This window comes from Rana temporaria, chromosome 8 (assembly GCF_905171775.1).
Source record: "Rana temporaria chromosome 8, aRanTem1.1, whole genome shotgun sequence".
NCBI lineage: Eukaryota > Metazoa > Chordata > Amphibia > Anura > Ranidae > Rana > Rana temporaria.
The window spans coordinates 155881156-155908738 of NC_053496.1; the positions used below are offsets into that span (position 1 = coordinate 155881156).

General features: G+C 44.5%; 1 protein-coding gene across 2 annotated transcripts in view; it reads right to left on the minus strand.

Moving 5' to 3' along the window:
* Window positions 1-754: 754 nt before the first annotated feature.
* CLDND1 (claudin domain containing 1) overlaps window positions 755-27583 on the minus strand; it is a 57410-nt gene continuing 30581 nt past the window's right edge. Inside the window, exons 1-5 of one of the 2 annotated variants that reach the window (XM_040320981.1) lie at window positions 17249-17333; window positions 11504-11825; window positions 8027-8134; window positions 5230-5367; window positions 755-1348 (exon numbers count right to left, since the gene is read on the minus strand). In XM_040320981.1, coding sequence (XP_040176915.1) covers window positions 1128-1348; window positions 5230-5367; window positions 8027-8134; window positions 11504-11777 — 741 coding nt within the window. In that variant the 5' untranslated portion in view covers window positions 11778-11825; window positions 17249-17333 and the 3' untranslated portion in view covers window positions 755-1127. Of the gene's footprint in view, window positions 1349-5229; window positions 5368-8026; window positions 8135-11503; window positions 11826-17248; window positions 17334-27583 lie in introns of those variants that run through there. The other variant, XM_040320982.1, reaches the window with a different exon arrangement.

Sequence of the window (27583 nt, forward strand, 5' to 3'; positions counted from 1 at the left end):
TCACTTCCTGTCCCAGTGGCAACTTTTTGTCTTGGTGACAATCTACCCAGTGGGGACAAACAGCAATAAAATCCTCATACTTCCACACTAAAATTTTAAAAAGTCTGGGCTTGTGATACACCTGAAGACTATGCTTTGACCTCACTTGCTACATGCTTATTTCTCATAAAGGAAGTTTTAAAGCCAGAAACCCATCAGATAACTAGCAGTTTCAGGGGATCAGCAATGGTTGTCAAATTTCTCTCAGTACAAGTAATCTTTAAAGCAATCTTAAAAACAAAAAAAAAACAACAAAAAACTTGTTATTGCCCTGAATTCATGAACAAAGATATAATATTCTAAATAAAAACACTACAACATTCCACAACAGGTGACGCAAATAAAAACGTGAACAACAGATATAGCCCTAAATTCAACACCGCAGAGTCCCAATACTTCATGCAGCCAAAACAAATAAACTGCTTCTCTGTTTTGGTTGGAATTTAGGCATCCTTTCCCACATCAAGGTTTACGGCTGTCTGTAATGCCAAGGCAGATCCGAATTCTTCAGTTGAGCTACTACTGATAAAGGTCTTCATATATTCTTATGAAGCAGCCCCTAGAGCAGGGGTCTTCAAACTACGGCCCTCCAGGTGTTCAGGAACTACAATTCCCATCATGCCTAGTCATGTCTGTGAATGTCAGAGTTTTGCAATGCCTCATGGGATTTGTAGTTCTGCAACAGCTGGAGGGCCGTAGTTTGAGGATCCCTGCCCTAGAGGGTCCTCAGAAATGCCCCACCATATGCCCTCTAGAGGATCTGCCATAAGAATATAAAGGGGAAAGCCAATCCCAGAAGTAGGCAAAAATCATCCTTCTGGGATCTCAGACAGCAGTAAACGCAAAGCACAGCATCTAGCCATACCTTACTTTACCCAAACATGGAGAGAGATGTATGCATATATTCATTGCAGACTAATGTGCTGCTTAAAAACAAAGTCATAAAAATAATATAGAGCTACTGAACATCAGGAACAATCCCAGATGGAGTTAATGTTACCAGAGTTTGAGGTCAGAACACTGGCGCCCAAATATCTGCCTGGTGGCTTAGTTCTGGGTGAACATTGCTTGTAGCTCTGCTGGTTCCTTCATGCCACACGGTAAGCCTTCATTAAGGAATATTCTCGCCGACTGGCCCGAGAGGCCCAGAGAAAGAGAGCTCCAGCCATAACCTGAAGAGGGGAGGAGACACAGGCCAAGCAGAAGGACCAGCCGAAATCCCCGCGCACACCTGGGGGAGGAGGAAGACTCTTCTGCAACATATACACCCCGCTGGCAAAACACAGGACTGCTCCCAGTGTGCACACACCTGAAAAGAAGCAGCAGGGACACATTAGTACATATCAAACAACGCTAATCCAATACCAGTCACAACTGGACCTATGCAAGAATGTGAAGAGGTTCAAGCTTATTTGCGACATATTTATAATTTCCTCCTTATTTATCTTTGGAGCTTCCTGATATCTGTCACTTGCCCAAGCTCCCAGCTCCTGAGTGGGTAAAACAATATCAAACAATAGTGCATCCTCACACAAAGAAAGAAAAGGGGGAAGGGTTGATCCTAAAGGCCAAGTTTACCTTTAGGGACAAAATAAAAAATAAACAGTAAAATCCAGAATGTAAATAAGGAAAAATAGCAGCCACTTAGCAAACCGTGATACCAGTTAGTAAATTATTAAGGGGAAAAAAGCAGCCCTCTCAGCCCATCCTCTGAAGAGTCTTGTTAATGACGAAATGCATCAGAATGTGGCCTACAGCCTCGTACACACGATCGGACTTCCATCAGACAAATCCGTGGATTTTTGTCCAAAGTGCGTTGTCCGTGAACTTTTGTATACAGACGGCAGAACATTTTCAGCCAACATACACCAAACCACGTGCTTTTTCAGCTCTTTACCGCCACCCTTTGGACAACTTCTGCTACTGTTGTCTGATGTTTAGCATTGGTTCGAAGCATGCATGTTTGTACTTTGGACGGTTAGTCCAACCGATTTGTGTACACACGATCGGATAGTCCGACAGAACATATTTGTTGTCGGACAATTTGAGAGCATGCACAGCCAACATTTGTTGTTGGAAATTCCAACAACAATTGTCTGATGTAGCGTACAGACAGTCGGATGATCCGACAAAACACATCAGCCGGACAATTGTTGTCGGAATATCCGATCATGTGTACGAGCCTTAACAGTGACGACATTACGCACACCGGATCGCGTACCAGCAGTAGTGTTTAAAGCCAACAACCTTCTGCTCTTTTGTTATACAAAACGATTGATCTTTATGTTTTGTATGAAGGCAATTGTAACCATCCTTTAAAATAAATCCTTTTAGATCATGATGGGCTTAATGCGGAGATCCACCCAAAAATGGAACTTCCTCATTAAGTGAAGGTGACCCCCTGACATGCCACATTTGGCATGCCATTTTTGGGGGGGGGGGGCCGATAACCTCTTCTTAGAGGCATCCAGTTCCCACTTCCTCCTGGAGCTCTGCTGCGCCAGAAGAAAGTTTACCTCTCCCCCCTCCCTCCTTGCAATCTTCTGGGACACGTCACAGGTACCAGAAGATTGCCCGGCCAAACACAGTGCGCACAGTCAGAATTCCGGCACCACGGAGAGGAGCGGGGTTTTGTTCGCTGGCATCGCTGGACTGTGGGACAGGTGAGTGTCCAATTATCGAAAGTCTGCAGTTACACTTTTTGTATGGGTGGAACCATGGGAGTTTTCCTTTTTTTATCACTGTGACTCTCCTATATATGATCTGTGATCCATATAAGATTTACCCTCCTGGATAAACTTGCCGCTGCCTGACGATTATAATTTATGGTCCTGGACATCTGGTAAGAAGCCCGAGTGAGGGCGCTGCTGGTCACGAATGCCTTTACTTTCACTCTGCACAGGTCATTCCTTCATTGGATTGTTTTGTACCTATGGACCGTTTTTGATTTTTTGTGTTGCATTATTAAGATTGAGTTCTATTTTTGCACATGGACAATTTTTCACTTTTTATGTAAAACTGAATGTTATATATTGTTGCATTATTGGAGTGCTGCTTTTTTCCCCCCTTTTCAAAAAAAAAAATGCCCATATTTTGCAGAATTCATTCATTCTTTTTCCTGTAGGAGCCTGCAAAACCTTGCATCTGAGATCAGTGGATCGTACATGCAATGTGAGGCTCCTACAAGCTCTCCCTCCAGCTTTCTGCATGTACCTCTATATGGGCAGCCAGCTACAAAGCTGGAAGAGTGAATGGACTAGGAGTGTGCTTAATCAGTGCAGTTGTATTCCACTGAAAGCTACAAGGCGTCTGCCACGACAGCAGATGGAACGTGTAGTTTTTTCATTTATCCCTTTGTGTGTGCGCGGAGCTCCGCATAGCCGTGCTGATTTTGAATGTTACAGGGGAGAAGGGGTCTGTAAAATGTACTAAAGGTGAACTTAGCCTTTTAATATTACTTAGGTAAACCCACACAACTGAAAACAATTTAAAAATTAAATATTCTTGCATAAATCCACTCATCAATGGTTACAGTTAAAATGCACCTTTAGGGCCATATATTGTAATAACGGGTACAGAATTTACTTTTTTTTTTTTTTGGATAGGAGGTATAGGGGTATAACCAAGGCATTTTTCTTTCGCCATCTGTGTCCCATTGGGAAGATTTTCTTCTCTTCCTGTCCCATAGCCAAACAGGAAGTGGGAGGAAATCCATTCAAAGTGAGGAAGTGAGGTAATCCCTGCTTGACACCAGGGTGACAAGAAATAGTGTCACCATTGGACATGTCCCCTCTGTTACTGTTCTGTTGACAACCCAAAAATTACGATTTTCTTTTACTTTCACGGATAATGGTAAACAGGACAAATAGAAGGTGAATATCACTAAATAGGGCACAGACAGCAAACCTGACAGGTCTTTTAGTCCCTCTCCACTCTACCAACTCTAAAAAAAGTTTTGCCGTTACTTTAAGGCTTGCTCAATTTTAAAGGGGTCACCCTGTCTGGATGAGATTATGTCAGCACTAGAAGATTCAGAGAGGAGGATCATGCTGGACATGCACAATTTGAAAAAGGTGGAGCCGCAGGAATTAAATCTGTAATGAAAGCTGTAAAGGGATGTGACATCTTGGTAATGGCGTCCCTGTCTTCTCCTTTTCCAACAGCTACTCAAATATGTGTTTAGCTGGCCATGCACGTTAGAATCTAATTGCACAATCTCATTTAGATCTACCCATACTTATGTTGTATGAGAAACTACCTGAGAAAATGAAATCAGGTGTTTTAGGCACTTTATGTAACTGGCAGTAAATCTAAAGTAGACTGTATAGGTTGCAACACATATGGCTAGCTTTAGTTTTGCTTTTCAAACAACAAAACCAACCGCCACTATTTAATAAAGAGGCAGAGTTTCCGAAGAGTGAGTGAAGCTCAATGCCCAACTCCAGGCGCTTCTTGAAGGTTCCCTAGGAGGTGCTTAAAAAAGCAGCTCCGGCTGCAATACGCACCCTCCCCATCAATGCTGTCTCCTACAAAAATTCCTTACTGCCACTAGATGTCCCTCATCTTTCATACCAAATGGAGTCTGGCAGCCTAGAAGATTGTGAACAATCCATGGAGAATACAAAATAAATAAATAAATAATATATATACACATACATACACACAGAGTAAAACCTTGGTTTGAGAGTAACTTGGTTTGAGAGCGTTTTGCAAGACAAGCAAAATGTTTTAAAAAAATTTGCCTTGATATACAAGCGATGTCTTGATATAAGAGTAGCGTCATGTCACAACTGAGTATAAAAGAGAAGAGAGGCGCCTCTAAGTGTAGCAGTATGGTTACATTTAATGAAGGTACAACATTTAGCAACTTATTACTACACTAAGAGGCGACTCTCTTCTCTTTTATACCATGTAAAAAAAATGCTTTGATATACAAGTGCTTTGGATTACAAGCATGTTTCTGGAACAAATTATGCTTGCAAACCAAGGTTTTACTGTATATATAAAAAAAATACAGCTGGGGAAGGAGGGCATTTAACACCACCTGTCCAAAATGCACTAGCACTTGCTGTATTGTACAAAGAAATGGTCACCTCCCTTCACACTACATTTACAGCACATTGTTTTAAAAAAAGAAACACAGAAATTGACACATCTAAAAGATTGAAGAAAACCAATTTTTTCACTTGCCTGCGAGGAGGTGTAAGGCTCCCGTCCCCAGAGCTGGATACAGACTGCGGCACACGCATCCAGCCAAGCCAATAATGGCACCAAAAAATATGAGCCCCAGAGAGACCAACGGCAGCAAAAACTGGCACCGCCAAAGATCTGAAACAATGACAATTTATTAGCTCAAACACAAGGCAGCCCAGTAAGTTGCTCAGCATATGACCAAGTTACCCCAAAGAGGCCCAAAAGATCGATCTAAAATAAGCCTGACTTGACAAGAGCAGGAGTTACCATTGCTGAACCTCACAGAATAGTTCTCTGTCTATTTGTGGCTTCAGTACACTCAGAGTCACTGAGCCTGAAACAAGATCATGAAGGGTGACTCTTGTTGAGAGGCAAAACTTACTGGCCTAAGGACTCTGGGCCAGATTCACAAAAGAGATACGACGGCGTATCTCCTGATACGCAGTCGTATCTCTGTTTCTAACTATGCGACTGATTCATAGAATCAGTTACGCATAGATAGGCAGAAGATCCGACAGGTGTAATGGACTTACACTGTCGGATCTTAGGATGCAGTACCACAGCCGCCGCTGGGGGGAGTTTGCATCGTAAACCAGCGTCGGGTATGCAAATTAGGAGTTACGGCGATCCACAAAGCTTTTTCCCGTCGTTACGTCGTTGCGAGTGTTAGATTTCCGTCGCAAAGATAGTGCACATTTAACATGGTGTAAAAGTACTACACCATGTTAAAGTATGCCTGTCTTTCCCGCGTCGCTTTTGAATTATTTTTAAATTTTTTAATTTTCCCGGCGTAACTCTTTTTTCACGTCGCGATTCACAAAACGTCGGCGCGTCGACGGGAGCATGCGCAGTACGTCCGGCGCGGGAGCGCGCCTAATTTAAATGGTACCCGCCCCATTTGAATTGGGCCGCCTTGCGCCGGACCTGTTTACGATACACCGCCGCAAATTTCCAGGTAAGTGCTTTGTGGATCGGGCACGAAATCGGAAAAATTGCGGTGGTGTAACGTAAACCGGTTACGTAAAATTGCGCCCGCTCTACGTGAATCTGGCCCTCTATCCCTGGACTCTATCTATGTGACAATACTGGAGCCTAGTGATTGGCCGTCCAGGCCCCCAATGCAGCACTATGGAATGAAGGAAAGAGAATCACATTCTCCTCCATACCTGGACAGGTATTTCTCTTGATGTCGATGGACAAAAGGATCAAGAATCAACAGAAGAATAAAGGTAGAGAATACAGGTATAGGAGGTGCAATAAACTGCCCTGCCCTCCTATAAATACTGTAATAAAATATGTAATATTTCAGAAACATTGCCAGGCCATGCTATTCCAGCTTTAAACCTGTTTGTAGCAGTTAAGAAGTTAAAGTTATCTCAGTGCCCAGATTCAGCATTTGTCACCTACTCATTTTGTGAAGCAAATTACAAGGGAAGCTTTCAAAACCTAAAACTACCCAATAAACATTCCCTATTTTATGAGTTTATTATTACAAGGGATAATCATGTAAACCCCAACAACAAACTTCTGTTCAATACCTTTTGATCTGTTAAATATACCATTGAAAGTGTTCATTTTTATCACTGTAATAAGTACAAAAAATGTATTGCTCAGGTTTTGTCCCCCCCCCCCTTAGATACCTATGGCTATTCTATTTTACAAAATATAAAAGTTATTAAAACTTTAAAAAGTGGAGTTCCACCCGTTTCTTTTATTTTTTTTTTATCACTAAAAATCTAAAAAAAAAATTAAATTTTTTTTTTTTATATACTCACCTTATAGGGCAGTTGCTATGCGGAAGTAGCTCTTCTGCCTCTTCTTCCACCGCAGTGGATCTTCTGCCTCATCCTACATCGCCGTGTGTTCTTGTGAATGAGCCGCGCTGCCTTCTGGGAACTGTGTGTATCCCAGGAGTCAGCCGCCCACAAAGCGCTGTGCGAGTCGGAATGCGCAGTAGGAAACGAGCAGTGAAGCCGTAAAGGCTTCACTACCCATTTCCCTTAATAAGGATGGAGGCGCCAGGATCGAGCGATCGTCGTCGGGGGACCGACATCGCGGGCTACTAGGACACGTAAGTGTCGTTATTAAAAGTCAGCAGCTACACTGTTAGTAGCTGCTGACTTTTAAAAAAATAAATAAATTGTGGGTGGAATCCCGCTTTAAGGAAGATAGAATAAATTAAACAAAATATGCATTTATTACAAAATCTTTGAGCTGTTCATTCGGCCTGTGCTGACCGATATCGGCTGCATTGTTCTCAACCGTCTCTGAAGACTACAGAACAGCCCTCTACGTCAGAGGTCCCCAATCCTTAGTCCGTGGACTGATACTGACTCTTGGCCTGTTAGGAACCGGGCCACACAGCAGGAGGCTTGATTTGTATGGAAACAGAGAGCTGCCAGGGCACTTTACCACTCCGGTGGCTGTCCGTTTCTGACTGCAGGAGGGGGCAGCGTGTTTTTTTTTTTTGTAGAAGTGTAGAAAATGCTGCTGTACATTTGTAGGATTGGCATGGTGCGCTATGATAAAATGCAGCATGTGTTGCACTGTGGCTGTGTTGCGCTGTGAATGCAAGCTGACAGATGTTTTACAATGCAGTATAAATTACTCCTGCAGCTGCTCAGTAGGCTATATGGATAAAAAAAAATAAAAAAAAATTGATGAAGCCAGTCCCTGGTGCCAAAAAAATAAATCGCTATGCCAGTTATGTTTTCATACTATACATCTTTGATCCATGGGTAGAGCCAGTGTCTGATTTTTACATACAACCCAAAAGTTCAATATTCCTACTTACATGTCCGGATCAGATCAACCTCAGAGTTGTGGTTTCCAGGTTGGGTGTATTTCTCTAAAAACTGGTCAGAGAAGGACAGTGATACACACCGGAACTCAGGCAGATACTCTGTTGGTTAATGAATAGAAGACATCACAATCAAAGGGGAGGAAATAGTGGTTAAAATGCAACGGTCATTCAAAAGGTAATTATAATGAAGCAAAGGAAGGTGGTAGGTCGGGTACACATCCTATACAGTGGATCCAAGGATGAAGATTTTAACATGGTTAAGTGATTAAATAAAATAAATCATATTCCCCACTGGCCAATAGAAATGTGTGGCAGGTGGGCAAGTTCCATCCCCACCAGAATGTACTAGACTAGAGCTTTACCCATTCAGGCCATGCCAGCATTCGTAGGAAATAACATTTTCTGCAGACACGTTATACTTTAATCCGTGTACAAGTCTGCACCGTTCTTATCTGCAAAACCTCAAGACTAAGTTAGGAGGTTAAAGCGGGACTAAAGTCACTATACTTACCTTTCTAATGGTCCGAAGTCTGGGATGGTTCACTCACCAGCATCTTCTCCCTGGGTGTTGGTCCTTAGGGCATCTTTATTGGCCAGCCTGGGATAATATAACTCCTGTGCATGTGCAAGAGTAAGTCACCCCAGCACACAGGCCGTGATGCAAGATGAGCAGCAATTTATTAAAAATGATATACAGTGTGAATCAGAACCAATAGTAAGCAACATTTAAATGTTGCAATTCCTTTTCTTTAACTGTTATGGAACATTACCCATAACAATTTGGGATAAAACAAATTATGCTTTTTAGCAAGAAACATACATTCCACATTAATAATTATGCTATCAAAATTAGTGTGTGGTGTAAATTGCTTCCAACATTGTTTCTTCTTGCTGGAGGTTGCCATTTTTCTGAAGCCAAGAGCCCCTGAGCAGCAGTAAATCTTTAGGCTGTCATTAGATCGTCCTCTACAAATTCAGCACAGTGCCTAAAAATAGAGAGCAACTATGTATGTGCAGAGCAGGGGGGAAACCGTGTATTACGGGATTTTAAACAGTATAGACCAGTGGTCTCCAAAGTGCGGCCCTTTGATTGCTTTTATCCAGCCTTTGGAGCACTATTTCATCCACTTATACCACACATGGGGCATAAATTCCCCCCAATGATACCAATGAAGAGGGCACGATTCCTCCCAATGACACCAACAATGGGGCCAAATGACATCAATGATGAGGCACAATTCCTCCCACTTACACCAATAATGGGGTGCAATTACCCTCAATGAAACAAACAATAAGGCATTATTTTTTCCCACTGACATTGTGGACCTTTTTTACTCCCACGGTCATCCTGATCCTTGCTTCACATCTATGCATTTTAGTGTGGGGTGTATAAAGAAGACAAAAAAAGAAAAATAAGCTTTCTGCATTTTAGGATGCAGTTTCCAGCACATGGTTCTTCCACAGGGATTAAAAGTACTGCAGTAAAGAACATCACAAATGCACTATCAAGCCTCGTACACACGCACAGTTTTCTTGGCAAGAAAACTGCTGGCAGAGCTTTCTTGCCGAGTATACTGTGCGTGTGTACAAGGCTGAGATTTCTCGTCGAGAAAACTGCCCAGAATCTCGACGAGAAAAATAGAGAACCTGTTCTCTAGTTTCTCTTGTGAGATTCCCGGCAGTGTTTTCCTGCCAAGAAACCCGAATGTGTGTATACTTACCTCTCCATGGAAACCCGCGCATGCTCGAAATGACTTCACCGATGACGTCACCGCGTTCATGCCATTCAAAAGAACGGCGGTTCTTTTGAATGGCCCGTGTGTACACTCGGCCGGCACTAGAATCTTGCTAAGAATCTCGTCGGGAAAAACAACGTTTTTTTCCTGACGAGATTCTGGGCCGTGTGTACAGGGCTTAACACAAGAAAAAGGCTGTGATTTGAGTGAGGCCCGAGGCACATTACAACGATTGCAAAGCTTAATAAAAAAATATATATATGTTATACTTACCTGCTCTGTGCAATAGTTTTGCACAGAACAGCCCCAATTCTCCTTTTCTGGGGTCCCACGCCAGCGCTCCTGCTTTTCGGGAAGTGCCCCATTCCTATGTGAGCACCCGTGTGGGCTTGATCCTCAGAGTTGCTGCTCTCAGGCACAACACTGGATCGAGATCAACATCAGGTAAGTATATGGGGGGGGGGGGGGGGGAACGCAATAGAGTAAAAAAACTTGAGACCTTAGAACCACTGCAAATTAAGCAATGACAGCCACAATACTGCTATCCTACTATTTAAAGGGAAAGTATGATATTTTTTAGATACATGTGTAAAAAGAGATCATCTTGATGCAAGTAATCGTATCAATCTTTTTGCAAATATGTCAAACATTTGGATCCTCTGTATAGATTGTAATCCGTGGGGGCAGCCCTATTTCCTTCATTACAAACTCTGCCTTTACTTCCTGCCTTGCAATGCTATACAATGGATGTGCTTTACTTTTCATACAATGAAAGTCTATTCATTAGCTAAAAGTTTATACTGTTTGGCCAATATCTTCTCTCCCTAGTTGGTCAGCAGGAGGAATGAGGCAGATAATAAAGTGTTTGTAAACCTTACAATAAAAAATAAAAATCATGGATCTGTCTCTTTAATGTATTGCTATTTGTTGAATGATAACATTGTATGAATTCTGCTAGCAGTTCTTCTTGATTACCTGGTTGATCCTGCCGGTTCCTGTCATCTTGGCTTCTGTGGTCAGTTTACGTCCTTTGTCATGCATTAGATACAAGCAAGCTGTATGCTTGCACAGCGTGCTTGTATCTTCTGTGGTCTGGTTAAAGCCATGCCCCCTGACTATCCCTCCTCCAATGATTGCCAGCGACATCACTGGACTTTGCTGGTAAGCGGAAGTGGCACAGTTCTCCCAGGGCTGACTGCGCTTCATTGCCTTGGAAACCCGGTAGCATTACATCACTTCTTGCTATGACATCTGACCCGACTCTGTAACCTCCACACTTGCAGGTCTGTGAAGAGCAGTCACGTGATCTGCATATCAATGGCATAATAAAGAGCTACTGGCAAGTTTTTTTTTGTTTTGTTTTTAAATGCAAGCCAACATTTTTATAAATGTATGATGGCAGCTCTTCCAAAATGTTTTGAGTAATTAACTTTAATAAACCACTAATCTCTCTCCTCCTGTAAGCACATGTGCGTGTAGCTTGACCTGATTAGCGCCTTCTCCCTTTCCCAGTCTGAGTGTTGCTGTACACAGGATGCCAACAGGCTGATAAGTCAGGCTGAGAATATTTCTGAAAGCATAGACAACTGCATTAATGGTCTAGGGGAGGAGGGAGTGGTGAATCACTGAAAAAAAGCATTCTCCAGGACTGCCAAGGTGCGAATACTATCCACAAATGAATGGTTCTAGGCACAGCATCCCCCAAAGAAGCCCCCTGTCTCAAGAAACATACCTTCCTGGTAATATGGCTGCGAGACCATAATGCACTGCTGCCACAATCCCAGGCTGCCATTACAATGATAGAGCGCATCTGTGTATGCCTTCTCATTTGCCCTCTCCAGCTCGCCAAGGAATTCACTGGCAGCCGCATCGCTGACATTGGCCAGGACTGGAGAGGTGAAGTAGTGGTACCAGGAGACCGTGCCCACTGCAGCTGACAGGTAGATGACAGACAGGAGGGACAAGACACTCCCAATCACCAGTGCGGTGGCAAATCGGTTATCCATGGTGTTTGGTTAATCAGTTTCTCTTTTCTCAGCATACGGAGGGAGCATCTGGCAAAGGAAAAGCAGACAAGAGGTTAGTAATTGCAATATTTCAACTACATAATGGCACAAACAGTTGAACAGGACAAAGAAACAGGTCTACGTTAGTATTAAAGCGTAAGTAAACCCGAAATAGATTTCTCAGTATGTCCGGCGTCCTGTCTTTCAGTACACAGTTTTCCAAGGCAAATCATTTTTCAAACCTATTGCAAAATTTCTTACCTGCAGACAGGGCATTTTTATTAATATTTTTTTTTTTACTACTAATGGCGGCGATCAGCGATTTTTTTCATGACCGACAATATGATGGACACATCGGACAATTTTTACCCATTTTTGGGACCATTTGGGGTCATTTTCACAGTAAAAAATGCTATAAAAATGCATTGATTACTGTGAAAATGGCAATTGCAGTTTAGGAGTTAACCACTAGGGGGCACTGTAGGGGTAATGTGTGACCTCATATGTGTTTCTAACTGTAGGGGGGCGGGGCTGGATGTGTGAGGTCATTGATCGTCTTTCCCTATATCAGGGAACAGACGATCAATGACAGTGCCACTGTGAAGAACGGGAAAGGTGTGTTTACACACATCTCTCCCCGTTCTTCAGCTCCTGTGACCGATCGCGGGACACCGGCGGCGATCGGGTCCTGCGGTCACGTAACTACGAACCGGATCGTGGGCATGCGCGCGACCCATGGCTGGGCTCTTAAAGGTCACGTACCTGTACATGCCTGTGCCCAGCCGTGCCATTCTGCTGACGTATATGTGCAGGAGGCGGTCCTTAAGTGGTTAATATGTAAGACAAGATCCTAGCACACGCCCTGAAGACAAAAATCAGAAGCTCGGTTGGCCAACAATCGTACCGTGTGTACGAGGCTTAAGAAAGCTCATAGGTTTACTTTACATGTAATAAAGGGTCTGGAGGTCATTAGTTATGAGGAAAGGTTGCGATCACTAAACTTATTCTCTCTGGAGAAAAGACGCTTGAGAGGGGATACGATTTAAACTTACGATTTCAACTTACAAATACCATACTGGTGACCCCACAATAGAGATAAAACTTTTTTGCGGAAGGGAGTTTAACAAGACACTTTTTATTGCATAGGGAGCTCATTTCTGATAATATAATGGTCACAGGTTGCTCTAGTTTTTTTCGTTTATCTATTTTTTTTTATTTAATTTACATTTATTTTGTATGGTAACGTTTTTTATATGTCGTATGTAGCTTATCCAGCAGTTACTGGCATTTATGCCCATAGCTAATATGGCGTTTTTTCTTAACCTGATTCTCGCATCTCATAACGAGGCTTGGTTCCATAAGTAGTGGTGAGTCAGTGTGTGGCCCATCCCCATTGAGAACTTCTAATGTGACAAAACGCGTCTGGGGGAACGCAGTGATGTCACCACACGGTTTATGAAGAAGGGCCTCTGTACTTTGCCGGCCGGCACTCTTTTTATGCTTTTTATCAATACATGTTTGTAAGTTCAATACTTTTTACAATTAAACCAGTTAAGACGTCATCACCCTATTGGTCCCTCTCTTTATTTCTCTATTGAAAATAGCTTTATTGAAGCAAAACAAAAAGACAGAGGTTTGCATTGTAATACAACAGTACACATCATATCATTCACAAAAAGGCATTCTGACAGTCCAAAAGGAGTTACAGACCGCAATCAGGTAAAGAGTACTTATGGTCTACAAAACATATTAAATCCACAAATGTAATTGTTATCAGAACACATAGTACATACGGGTAAGTATTCAGGTACAAACCAATCTATCTCAACAAAACCAAAAAATAAAGAACAGAAAGGGACATCGAGAAAAGTCAAATCTAACAGAAAAAACAATGTTCTTGGAATCGCAGTAACCACCATGGGTTCCACTTAGCGTCATAGATAGGAGTGTCACAAAGCTTATGAAAAATTTGTTCACACAACATTATTTGGTCTATCCTAGCCAGGACCGGAGCAAAAGGGACCGTTGGTGCCTTCCAGTTCAGGGCAATAGCCCAGAGCACGGCAATGCAAACGGTGTGCAACAGCTGCCTCATGGGTTTAGGGGTATCAGGAATCTTCTCAAACAATAGGCAGTGTCTACGTGTCAGGGCAACGGGACTACCCATTAGTCTATCTATAAGGTCGAAAGCCTCCCTCCAAACAGGCAAGACTTTCTCACACTCCCAGACTATATGCAGAAATGAGCCCGGGGTAACACAACCCCGAAAACAAAGTGGAGAAGATTGTGGGAAAATCTGATGCAATCGCAGGGGAGTGTAATACCACCTAGTGAATAACTTAACCGCCGTTTCCCTGATAGTGAGGGAGATGGCACATTTACATAGATTTTGCCAATTAGCCTCCCAATCTCGTAGGTCGTAGTCCAATCCCAAGTCAGATTCCCACTGGGACATATGTTTAAGTTTGGAATCGATCTTTCCTGCCACTATAGATTTATAAAGAGCCAAAATCAAACCCTTCTGTCTAGGAGCAGTTCCTCTTTTCTTCTTTAAAGCGAGAGTTCACCCGGAAAAAAAAAAATTTAACATTAGATTGAGGCTCATTTTGTCTAGGGGAATCGGGTAGTTTTTTTAAAATCGAAGCAGTACTTACCGTTTTAGAGAGCGATCTTCTCCGCCGCTTCCGGGTATGGTCTTCGGGACTGGGCGTTCCTATTTGATTGACAGGCTTCCAAAGGTCGCATACATCGCGTCTCGAGTAGCCGAAATAAGCTGAACGTCGGTGCGGCTCTATACGGCGCCTGCGCACCGACGTTCGGCTACTTTCGGAAAATCGTGACGCGATGTATGCGACCGTCGGAAGCCTGTCAATCAAATAGGAACGCCCAGTCCTGCAGCCCATACCCGGAAGCGGCGGAGAAGATCGCTCTCTAAAACGGTAAGTACTGCTTCGATTTTAAAAAAACTACCCGATTCCCCTTGACAAAATGAGCCTCAATCTAAGGTTAAAAATTACGTTTTCGGGTGAACCTCCACTTTAAGTGGTTCAACTGCATACGGAGGTTTGAGTTATAGCCAGGGATTGAGAGTTGCACTGGAGAAGCATCTTGTAGGTTTGGTTCGTGTCCCGATACTATTCCGCCTGCAAGCCAAAGGCCCCGGCTGGGTTACAGTCGAATGCGTGTCTTTGCTTGCCTCTGGTAAGCAGCCACTTTTTCTTGCGGTGGTGGCAATGCTGTATCCTGGCCTAGGGCAGCACTTTGCAGGGGGGGGCAGCACGGACAGTGTCCCCGCCGGCTTGCGCTACACTGTTAGGCAAATTAGTTTAGCACCCCCATAAATCGGCCGCACTGCTTCCAGTATGTGGGCGGTTGGCATTGCAAAGATTTCCCTTCACTTCCTGTCCCATGGCCAAACAGGAAGTGAGAGGAAATCTATGCAAATTAAGGGAATCCATTCTCCCCCCCAGGCCATCAGAACTAGTGTCCCCACTTGAAAATTTCAGGGTGGGTCTTAAATCGCAAGGGGTGTGGCCTTGACAGGAAGGGGTGTACATTAATTCCTATGCTATTCTGGGGATAGAATATACTATTAAAGGGGTTGTAAAGGTACATTTTTTTTCCTAAATAGCTTCCTTTACCTTAGTGCAGTCCTCCTTCACTTACCTCATCCTTCCATTTTTCTTTTAAGGCTAGGTTCACACTGCTGCAAATTCAAAATCGCGGTTTTACCGCGATTTCGCGGCGATTTTGCCGCGATTTAAGAGACATCTGTGCAGGGTTCAATGTAAATCGCGGCCCGAAATTGCAAAAAGTAGTACAGGAACTACTTTTTTAAATCGGTGCAGCGCTGCAGATGCGGCGTCGCACCGATTAGGACGGTGCCATTGCCGACAATTGACGCCGATTTGAGATGCGATTTGACATGTGAAATCGCATCTCAAATCGTACCAAATCGTACCCAGTGTGAACCTAGGCTCAATGTCCTTATTTCTTCTGAGAAATCCTCACTTCCTGTTCTTCTGTCTGTAACTCCACACAGTAATGCAAGGCTTTTTCCCTGGTGTGGAGTGTCGTGCTCGCCCCCTCCCTTGGACTACAGGAGAGTCAGGTGCCCACTAACACACAGCTCCTTTCTCTAGCTGCAACATGACTCTCCTGTAGTTCAAGGGAGGGGGCGAGCACGACACTCCACACCAGGGAGAAAGCCTTGCATTACTGTGTGGAGTTACAGACAGAATAAAAATAAGTGAGGATTTCTCAGAAGAAATAAGAACATTTAAAAGCAAAATGGAAGGATGAGGTAAGTGAAGGAGGACTGCACTAAGGAAAAGGAAGCTATTTAGGGGGAAAAAAAAATTGTACCTTTACAACCCCTTTAATACAATCAGTACATGTCATCTTGAGGACTGATGTGCATATTTTTAAATCCATTTATTGGCGCAACTTTTTCCTCTTTTTTAACAAGACACGTGGCCACTCATTAAAACTGGAAGAAAAGAGGTTTAACCTTACACTACGTAGAGGGTTCTTTACTGTAAGAGCAGCAAGGATGGGGAATTCCCTTCCTCAGGTGGTGGTGTCTGCGGGGCGCACCGCTAGTTTAAAAAAAACTATTAGATAAGCACCTGAACGACCACAACATACAAGGATATACAAGGTAATACTGACATATGATCACACATATAGGTTGGACTTGTGTCTTTTTTCAACCTCACCTACTATGTAACTATGGGCAGCCTGTATTTATTACAGCAGACGTGAGCGCGGGGGGTTAGTGCCGTGCCGCCCACCCCCAACAAAAAAAAACACCAGCCGCCACTAATGGTAGCGTAGAATGTAGACGTGCTCTCCCGTAAACCGTTGTCACCCTGGAGTCATTCATCTCTGCAGGGGACAATATGCCTTCCTCTGCCATCAAACGCCTAAATTCTTTGGGCAAGGCTCCAATCACATGCATGCGTTCTGGGAACATACGCAGAGATGCGCTCATTCCTACTACACGCAAAAAAAACTACTACAAACCCACGTTGTGGTTGCAGTAATATAAATAAATGGTGCCCCAAACACGGCTAGCAAAAGCGCGTTTTGTTGCGAAAAAAAAAAAGTGCAAAGCCAACGGCCCAAAACACTGCGAAAGTGCGTGCTTGTTGCGTTAATGGACTGCTCTATGACGTGTTTGCTCCTTTGCGCAAAACAAAAGCGCATCAGCGCTGCATCAGGGGAGGGGGTGGGGGTGTTGCCTGAAAGTAGCAAAGATGGGTGTCCTATCAGAGCCAAGTTGAAGAAGACATTTCCAGCAGCTCTGAGCAACCTCCTCAGAAGAGACCCCACCATTCTTCATATGACCCTGAGTCACTGGTGACAGGTTCTCTTTAGCATTCTCCAGCACATGTCCTGGTCCTCACACCTATTTCACAAACAAAGAAGCTAACATACACCGTTCCATAATTAGCGAACAATAGCCTCACCCTCTCCATCGGCTTCCATCAGCTGTTTCTTCCTGGGTCACGGCGCGCAATGCTCTCTGGGAGATGTAGTTTCTTCGTCTCTAGTGTCTGCTGCGCCCTACTGGTGAGATGTGATAGCGCAGCCTATTTCTCAATAGGGACAGAATCCGTCAGAGGTGATACTCGTGCAATGAGCGCTGCTGCCACCAAGTGGTCAGAAAAGGAACTACAAAAGTCGTGATTATCATAGTAAGAGGAGACACTCATAGATGGGGATAGAACATTCTAAAGCTGGGTTCCATAAACCTAGGGTTCTTCAGAAGGTGCCTTGGGGCTCCTTGAGCTGTGGTTGATTCACCTCACATTTTGATGGTGACTCGACCAGCATTCCACCGATGCGCCTTTTATTTGTATTGTAAGAGGTGCATTCTTCCTTCCTCACCACCAATTTATGGGGCAAATTTTAAATTCACCCACGATGAATAGGTTTTAGTAAGGATTCTTTCACACTCATGGTAGAGTGTGGTGCCCTCTGAGGAGCCACCCACATGCTGATCGCTTTTCAAAGGGCATTTGACAAGCAGCGAGGGGGCAATATATATAACCTCCCCACTGCCCGATTTATCCCTATAATCAGGGCCGCCATCAGCCCCCAGGGCCCCAGATGGCAACCCTCCTTTTTTTTTCCCTTTTTCTTTTTTTTATAAAACAAAATTTTTTTTTTTATAAAACAAAATATATATTTTTTAATATATGTTTTTTTTTTTTTTTTTTTTATTAACCACTTGACCACTGGGCACTTAAACCCCCTTCCTAACCAGACCGATTTTCATCTTTCGGTGCTCTCACAATTTGAATGACAATTACTCAGTCATACAACATTGTACCCATATGAAATTTCTGTCCTTTTTTTCACACAAATAGAGCTTTCTTTTAGTGCTATTTGATCACCTCTGGGTTTTTTATTTTTTGCGCTATAAAAGAAAAACTACTGAAAATTCTGTAAAGATAAAAAAATAATTCTTGTTTCTGTCATATTAGCAGGTTATTTCTCACACACAGCATATGCATACCACAAATTACACCCCAAAACACATTCTGCTATTCCTCCTGAGTATGGCAATACCACATGTGTGAGGCTTTTACACAGTGTGGCCACATACAGAGGCCCAACATGCAGGGAGCGTTCTGGAGCACCCAGCCCAATTCTGACATTTCTCTCCTACATGTAAAAATCATCATTTATTTGCTAAAAAATGACATAGAAACCCAAAACATTATATATGCTTCTTTAGCAAAGACCCTAGAGAATACAATGGCGGCCATTACAACTTTTTATCTTGCACAGTATTTTCGCAGCAATTTTTTGAACATGTGTTTTAAAAAAACAAAACAGTTTTGTGCTTAAAAAAAAACCACAAAACAGTAAAGTTAGCCCAATGTTTTTGCATAATATAATAGATGAAGTTACGCCGAGTAAATAGATACCCAACATGTCACCCTTCAAAATTGCACACGCTCGTGGAATGGCGCCAAACTTTGCTACTAAAAATCCCCATAGGTGACGTTTTAATTATTTTTATTAGTTACATGTTTTTAGTTACGAAGGAGGTCTAGGGCCAAGATGATTGCTCTCGCTCTAACATTCGCAGCGATACCTCAAATGTGTAGCTTGAACACCGGTTTCATATGTGGGCGGGACTACATGTGCGTTCGCTTCTGTGTGCGAGCACACAGGGACAGGGGCGCTTTAAAAAAATATATATATATATTTTATTGTTCATTTTACGTCCTCCCAGAACAACTGGACCGCACTGTAGACGTCTTTTGTCTTTAGCGCGGTCGGCAAAAGGTTAAAGGGCCATTTTTTTTATATTTTTTTTAGCGGTCTGGAGGTCCCCAGGGGCCCTGAGGCCCCCAGGGCCCCAGATGGCAAACCTCCTTTTTTATTTATTTATTTTTTATAAAAAAATATATTTTTTTAATATATTTTTATTTTATTTTTTATTAAAGGGCAAATATATATATATTTTTTTAGGGGTCCGGAGGTCCCCAGGGCCCCCGGGTGACAACCCCCCCTTTTTTAAAAAAAAAAAAATCTTTTTATTATTTTATATATATATATATATATATATATATATATATATATATATATATATATATATATATATATATATATATATATATTTTTTTTTTAAAGGGCTCAGAGGTCCCCAGATCCCCATGTGGCAAACCCCCTTTTTTTTATAAATGTTTACTTTTTTATTTTTGTTTATATATATTTACAGCATGTGAACAGCCCACGTCGGGCTGTTTTTTGCAGTTTGGGTTGGCAGTCAGGGGGGTGGAAAAACTGTTACTCAGCTGCCCTGTTTTTACGGCCCTCCGACCACTTGTTTGAAAGCGACCTAAGGGTTACAGGACACTAGACATGTGCGTTCCCATTCGTAACGAATGTATTTTCGTACGAATTTGTTAGTTTGCGTACATTCGTATCAATTCGAACATCCAAAAGGCTGAAAGACCCAAAATACGAAAATTACGTGTAGCGCCCCCTTACTTTCAGTATGGGCACTATGCTAGAGTTAGTGGGGAATGGGAGAGTTATTTGCTCCCATTCACAATTTGTTAAATTGCAGGGCGGCTGTCCTTTCAGAACTGTCTTGTAGGTCAGTCTGCGTCTCAGGGGTGCGTTTCCACCTCTGGGTCGCTAGAGGGGTTCTGGCAGAGTCACTTTTGCCCAGCAGCCAATTAGAGGAGATTCTCCCTCGCTGGGCATGCTGGGGAAAGGTATATCTAGGGCAGACGCCATTGATTCTAGGTCCGTTTTCGCGGGGTCCGAGTTCCAGGTGCGGCATCCACCTTCAGGGTGCGCGCATCCATGGACCCCGCCACCATGGCCTACCTGGCCGGAGTTGCGCACCATGCGGAGCTTCATCCTGATGATGAGAAGGGCCCCAGCGACTTGCTGGGTCCCAACCTTTGCTGAGAGGATCCTAAGCTGAGAGCTGTGCAGTGGGGAATCGGCTCATGGAGAACCCAGAGAGAGGTTATCCAGGAGGCCTGAACGAACCACCGGGGATCTGGTCACCACGATACTGACAGGTATGTCAACTAGTGACCCTGACTAAACTTTACTGGGAGGATTCGCTCAATCTAATTATTGCACCTTAAATCGCTACGCCTGTGGCAGAGGTCCAGAGTCAGGCCTGTGGCAGAGGTCTGTTCCTCCCAGCGATTTTCAAGTGACACTTCGGCTGCCAGGCTTGTGACAGAAGTCTGTCCGGGGGCACTTTACCCACTCTGGCTGGAGTGGCGACTAACTGATCTCATTATTATTGAGAGCAGGACTGCTCTTTTCATATCCAAGGCCTGATACTAAAGTTGATCCCATGCTTCATCAACCTTTTCCTATCTTGTCTTATGTTGATGTTGGCCATGTTAGGCCTTGGAATAAAGCATTGAAGAAAACCCAATTGATGACTGGACTTTCGCTCATTGCCCTAACTCACTCAGTACACCCTAGACACCCTGCAAGGTAACTCAATACACCTATCCCACAAACAACCAGCGGCTCCTGCGGGGGTAACGCTACACGTGGGGGCTCGTCCGGGATTCGTCCGTTACCATTGGCAACAAGAGAAGTGAGTAGTAATTTAATAAAGAGCGAAGAGTGTTCGGTATCGTGGTTTTGAACTGTCTGGCAACGAGGGAGTTAACCTCGCACCGCTGAGCTTGGGCGTACGTGCAGCATAGCACGCGCCTGCAACGTGCCTGGACAAGTTCTTCCAAGTGGGAGGAGCCACCCTCCCCTGCGTGGGACGTGGGCTCAATTTCGCGCCAAGCAGAAAAAGCACCGCCCATCTGCCAGGGAGAAAGAGAACCGCATGGTAATGTCTGCCTTCCTACAGCCGGCACTGCCGCCCAGCAGCTGAGGCCTCCAACCACTTCACCGGGGGCCTTCAGCGCATTTGTACCGTCTGGGGTACCTGTGACAGATACAGGCGTCTGCTTGTCTACCCAGGGACAGTTCGTCCTCCTGTCTAGTGGAGGGACAGAGATGCTGGGCCTAACCTGTCCCCGTTGCGGGGACCTGTGTGAAGATCCAGCCCTTTGCCCAATGCCAGCGATGCCGGGCCTACTTGTTTGTGGCCGTTTCACCCACGCAGGCTCCGAAGGAGTACCGGGTGAACTTTATTACTGCTACCCTTACCGCGGAGGAGGAAACAGTATGGCCGAAGCCCTCCCCGTCGGTGGTGATCGTGGAGCCAAAAGTCCGGGACCCCGACGTGATTTCAGTATCATCCACCCTGACCCTACCTTCGGCTACCTCGCCACCTTCCTCACTGAAGGTAAGCCTTGGGGAAAACCCGGACTTAGAAAGTGTTCTATCCAGTGTGACCAGTTCATCGGATGTGACAAGCACTCAGAGATGACTGCAACTTCCACAGCGGTCTCCGTGTGGCGGGTCCCTACCGAAGAAGGACCCACTTCAGCCTCCCGCAGTTGCGGTCGAGGCCTACTTGCTCAGTGCCCTTCAGACTGGCCGAGGGACCTCGCCACGGCAAAACCCTGCGGTCCCCTGCCAGCAGAGGAGTGGCGTCTAACGGACTTTGATCTATAGCCGGATGGATGATTCTATGGTCGATGACTGTGACCCCTCTGATCATTTCCTCGAGCCCCATGTCCTAGAGTCACAAGGCTTCAAGAAATCCAGTGCCTTCGATGATGCTCATGGGAGGAAGAACCGCTCCGGCCAGAGTGAACCGAGTGGGTCTCAGCAGCCGTCCGTGGACTTTCCGCGTCTGGCCTGGGGAGTCGGTGAGTCAAATTCTGTGTCTGTTGCTGCACTCACTACCCCATGCCCCTTTTTTGAGAAGGGCACCAGACGCTCTGGTGTTGCCGGGACGTGGAGACCCACGAATCCTGCCCAGATTGGCTCGTCTGCAGCGTGTGGTAGTCCAGAGGGTTGCCGCTGACTACGGGTCTGAATACCCATATGTACCACCCCCTCTCCTTTACCAGATTGATCAGGAGAGAGCGAAATGGTGTCGGGATGCCGCGTGGAGTCTTTTAAACGTCCCGCCAGAGGAACGTGAGACCCCCTACGCCTTTATTTGTGTAGGGAAACGATTTGAGGACTGTTACCGAGATTGGAGCTGGGGTCGACACATCTACCGGGATCGGGTTGTGTTGAAGTGCCCCGGGAAAGAAGATCAGACCTTTACAGTGCAATCTACTACTTCAAGAGGAGATAGCGTTTGGTTGCCTGAGCGTTTGGTTGCCTGACCCTCGTTTTTATAAGTGAAAAAAAAAACACATGGCCTGTTAACTTTGCTGAAGTTGTGGACAAGGACTTTGCCCCCACTCCGTTTTGCACTTTTTCTCCCAGTTTCCCCTTCCCCCTTGCTCCTCCAAATCCACATACACTTTTGTGAAGAACTCTTGGGAGGGGTTTGGGTTCAGTCAGTTAGAGTGGGACTCTGCCAACTTCTTCATCGCAGCTTTGGAAAATTCAGCAAGGAAAAGAACCGTTTTCCCTTTTTTTTTACTTCCCTTTGCTGCTACTTCTTCACTTCAATTTTGAACTGCCGCAGTACCAGCGCACTGACCGCTAGGGGCAGTGTTCTGCACCGTTACTTTTCAGGAAAAAAAAAATGTGTTAAGTTTTATGCTTTGAATTTCTTGCACAGAAAAGAGTATTTCTCCTACAGCACTTACACCTTAGAACTCCTCGGGAGGAATTTAAACTTTGCGTTCAGAGGTGAGCGTACAGTTTCAATTCTGACCCTGGAGGTTGTAAATAAATAGAAAACTATTTGGATACCTCCGAATGTATATTGTATAGTTTGTGTGTTTTTTTTTGTGTCTTTCCTATACAGGTTTTCTGGACCCACCTACTGTCAACACTGCGGAGAATGGGCAGTTAGATAGCTAGGGTTGTATATGTGTGTATGTCTTATATATTAGTAATATTGTAACAAAATGTTTTATAATTAGGTCTCTTTTCCTACTTTCCTTTCTGGTTTGCAGTATCAAGCCAGCATTCGAGCTTGAATGCTTCAGGACACTGGGGACAGTGTCATTTCAAGTGGGGGGAGTATGTAGCGCCCCCTTACTTTCAGTATGGGCACTACGCTAAAGTTAGTGGGGAATGGGAGAGTTATTTTCTCCCATTCACAATTTGTTAAATTGCAGGGCTGCTGTCCTTTCAGAAAGGTCAGTCTGCGTCTCAGGGGTGCGTTTCCACCTCTGGGCGGCAGTTGGCGCTAGAGGGGTTCTGGCAGAGTCACTTTTACCCAGCATATCTGGGGCAGACGCCATTGATTCGGGTCTGTTTCGCGGGGTCCGAGTTCCAGGTGCGGCATCCACCTTCAGGGTGCGCGTATCCATTGACCCCGCCACCATGGCCTACCTGGCCGGAGTTGCGCATCATGGGGAGCTTCATCCCGATTATGAGAAGGGCCCCAGCGACTTGTTGGGTCCCACCCTTTACTAAGAGGATACCAAGCTGAGAGCTGTGCGGTGGGGAATCGGCTCAGGGAGAACCCAGAGAGAGGTTATCCAGGAGGCCTGAACGAACCACCGGGGATCTGGTCACCACGATACTGACAGGTATGTTGCAGCTGTCAACTGGTGACCCTGACTAAACTTTACTGGGAGGATTCGCTCAATCCAATTATTGCACCTTAAATCGCTAGGCCTGTGGCAGAGGTCCAGAGTCAGGCCTGTGGCAGAGGTCTGTTCCTCCCTTCGGCTGCCAGGCTTGTGACAGAAGTCTGTCCGGGGGCACTTTACCCACTCTGGCTGGAGTCGCGACGAACTGATCTCATTATTATTATTATTGAGAGCAGGACTGCTCTTTTCATATCCAAGACCTGATACTAAAGTTGATCTCATGCTTTATCAACCTTTTCCTATCTTGTCTTATGTTGATGTTGGCCATGTTAGGCCTTGGAATAAAGCATTGAAGAAAACCCAATTGATGACTGGACTTTCGCTCATTGCCTTAACTCACTCAGTACACCCTAGACACCCTGCAAGGTAACTCAATACGCCGATCCCACAAACAACCAGCGGCTCCTAACGCTACATATGGAATTATGAATAAGCAAAATAACGAACAAGCGAAAATACGAACGTATGATTGGACAATCTTACTAAAATACGAAACACCGAAAAAGCAAAAGAACGAAAATTACATCTATAACGAACGATTTGCATTCCGTATTTTAAATCCTTTGTCTTTTCGTATTTTCATTCGTATGTTCCTATTTTAATTTCTGTGTTTTGTAAATCCGTTTCTTTGTCTGGAGTTGGCTGGACTTTTGAAACCGAAAAAGTTTGTCCGATAGAGCGTACACACGGTCAGATTTTAAGGAAAACACTCATTTTGACGTTTGTTGGCAAAAAGTCCGACCGTGTGTACGGGGCTTAAGAGAAAGTATATCTTAATATGGATTAGCCACGTGTTACTATGTATTTACGAAAGTACAAAATTACGAATCCATTAAACGAAAATTATTACCTAACAAAATTACAAATTTCGAATAAACGAAAATAAATTAGACAGAATTACGAATCATTCAGTATAAAACGAAAATAAAACTGTTACGAAAATACATTGGATTACTATAAAAATGCCACTGGCAGGGAAGGGTTTAACACTAGGGGGCGGGGAAGGGATTAAGTATGTTCCCTGGGTGTGTTCTAACTGTAGGGGGGGTGGCCTTACTAGGGGAAATTACTGATCGCTGTTCATACATTGTATGAACAGACGGTCAGGCATTTCTCCCCTGACAGGAGGAGAAACACAGCTCCCGGTCCTCGCTCTGTAACGAGCAATCGCGGGTACCCGGCGTCGATAGCGCCCGCCGGGCATGCGCACGGGAGTCAGGGACGAGTGGGGGCGCTTAGAGAGCCGACGTATAGCTACGAGCTTTCGCGCAGGGGAGCCGACCTGCCGCCGTATAACTGCGGCGGCTGGTCGGCAAGCAGTTAAACTCCCTTCTGTAAAAAAGTTTTATCCCTATTGTGGGGTCACCAATACAGTATTTGTACATTGAGATCATATCCCCTCTCAAGCGTCTCTTCTCCAGAGCGAATAAGTTCAGTGCTTGCAACCGTTCCTCATAACCAATATCCTCCAGTCCTTTTATTAGTTTTGTTGCCCTTCTTTGTACTCTCTCCATTTCCAGTACATCCTTCCTGAGGACTGGTGCCCAGAACTGGACAGCATATTCCAGGTGCGGCTGGACCAGAGTTTTGGAGAGCAGGAGAATTATCGCTTTATCTCTGGAGTTAATCCCCTTTTTAATGCATGCCAATATTCTGTTTGCTTTGCTAGCAGCAGCTTGGCATTGCATGTCATTGCTGAGCCTATCATCTACTAGGACCCCCAGGTCCTTTTCCATCCTAGATTCCCCCAGAGGTTCTCCCCCAGTGAATAGATTGCATTTGTATATTTGCCACCAAAATGCATAATTTTACATTTCCCCACATTAAACCTTATTTGCCATGTAGTTGCCCACCCTATTAATTTGTTCAGATCTTCTTGCAAGGTTTCCACCTCCTGTGGAGAAGTTATTGCCCTGGTTAGCTTAGTCGTCCGTATCTGGGACATTGCTATCCTGATCCATATTCTCACGTGGCGGGTCAAGGTTGCCTGAGGTGGCTCAGCTGAAGAGGAGGAATTGCACCACTCGCTATTCAGAGCTTTGATATCACATGCCTGATTGATGCTACCTTCTAAAACGCGTATTTAATCTTCTCCCCTGGGTGGTAGATGCACACGGCGGTGACTCCTTTAGTCCTACACTCCTGGATTCCTTCCCTTCAAGATTTACTAATGAATTAAATGTTTTAATCACCAATGGGACTATACTACCAATGTAGATTTACAATTTGTACAGTGCACTTTATTTGGCGACACCAGGGCTTTTTTTCAGCGGGAACGTGGGGGAACGCAGTTCTGGCACCTCCTGGACTGACTGTATGTAATGGCAAGGGGTTCTGTGGTGTGATGCAGGGTATTGATGCTCACTGCTGGGGCATCTATTCTAGTTGGAGGGGATCTATTTTTGCAGGGGGGTCTATTGTTGCTGGTGGGGGACCCATTGTTGCTGGGGGTGGGCCTTATGTTGCTGGGGGGGTCAGTTGTTGCTGAAAGGGATCTAATGTTGGGGGAGGGGTCTATTGTTGATGGCTCCAGGAGAGTCTATTAAGGCTGGTTATACTGAGTCTATTGTTGCTGGGGTTGGATTTTTTTTGTGGGTGGTCCATTGTTGTTAGGGAGATCTTTTATTTCTGGCTGCAGGGGATCGATTTTACTGATTTTCTTGATACCATTACCAAATTTCATACAAATTTCTTAGCACCACAAAATGATACTTGGTTCTGTATTGTCTAAAAGGCATGGTACTGGGAGGTAGGTATGGGATGGAACCAAGGGACGGTGCTCGGAGGTGGGTAGGGACAAGAAAGAGGGGTAACTCAGAAAGGGGGAGTTCCTGCACCTATTGTCTGAGAAAAAAGCCCTGGGCGACACTATCAATCAGATGATGGTGTTAGAGTTTTTTGTATATGTGTAGCACTACCCCCGAAGGAGCTGCTGGTTTGTTTTGGGTCTACGCTCTGGTTATCAACCCCTGAAATTGTCTCAAACCCTCCCTTGACACAACTGGTATAGTGGGTATTGTGGACCCTAATAACTTGTTGGAGGGCACAATATCCTGTCACACCACAGTAAATTAATGGTTGCCTTGTGTTGTATGGATCCCGCAGGATGACAGAGAGACTGTACACAAATTTCAGCTTAACCAATGCAACTATTTACTTGATAGAATAAAGCAAAAGAAACAAAGGTAAAACTTTAAAAGACTGCTTGCAGAGCCCTGCAAGAGTCAGAAACAGTAATAACAAATAAATTCACGATCAATTATAATGGCTATGCAGACCTGTGTAAGTACGCAGCAAGGGGATTCCCTCAATGAGGCATCCCCACCGAAGCACCCCCTTGCCAAGTCTCACCCAGCTCTCACTATTAACAATACTACACAGTGTAATAAAACCGGTTACTCGATCAACGAGTATGGAGATGGATAACAACAGTCTGCAACAACTAAATAGGCAGTCTTTAAATAGTATACCTAACTAGCGTGGTTTGGTTGATCAGACCAAACCTCAGTTCAAATTATCCCAAAAGTCTGTGCACTGTTGCGTTGGCACACAAGGGGTAATTTGTAATCCACAAGGGTAACATATAAAACTGGTGGGGAAGGCCCAAATAGTCAAACCACAATGGCTAATGTGAACGATCTACCCTCCAACAACACAGTCAATAGGTCCTGGGCAGGT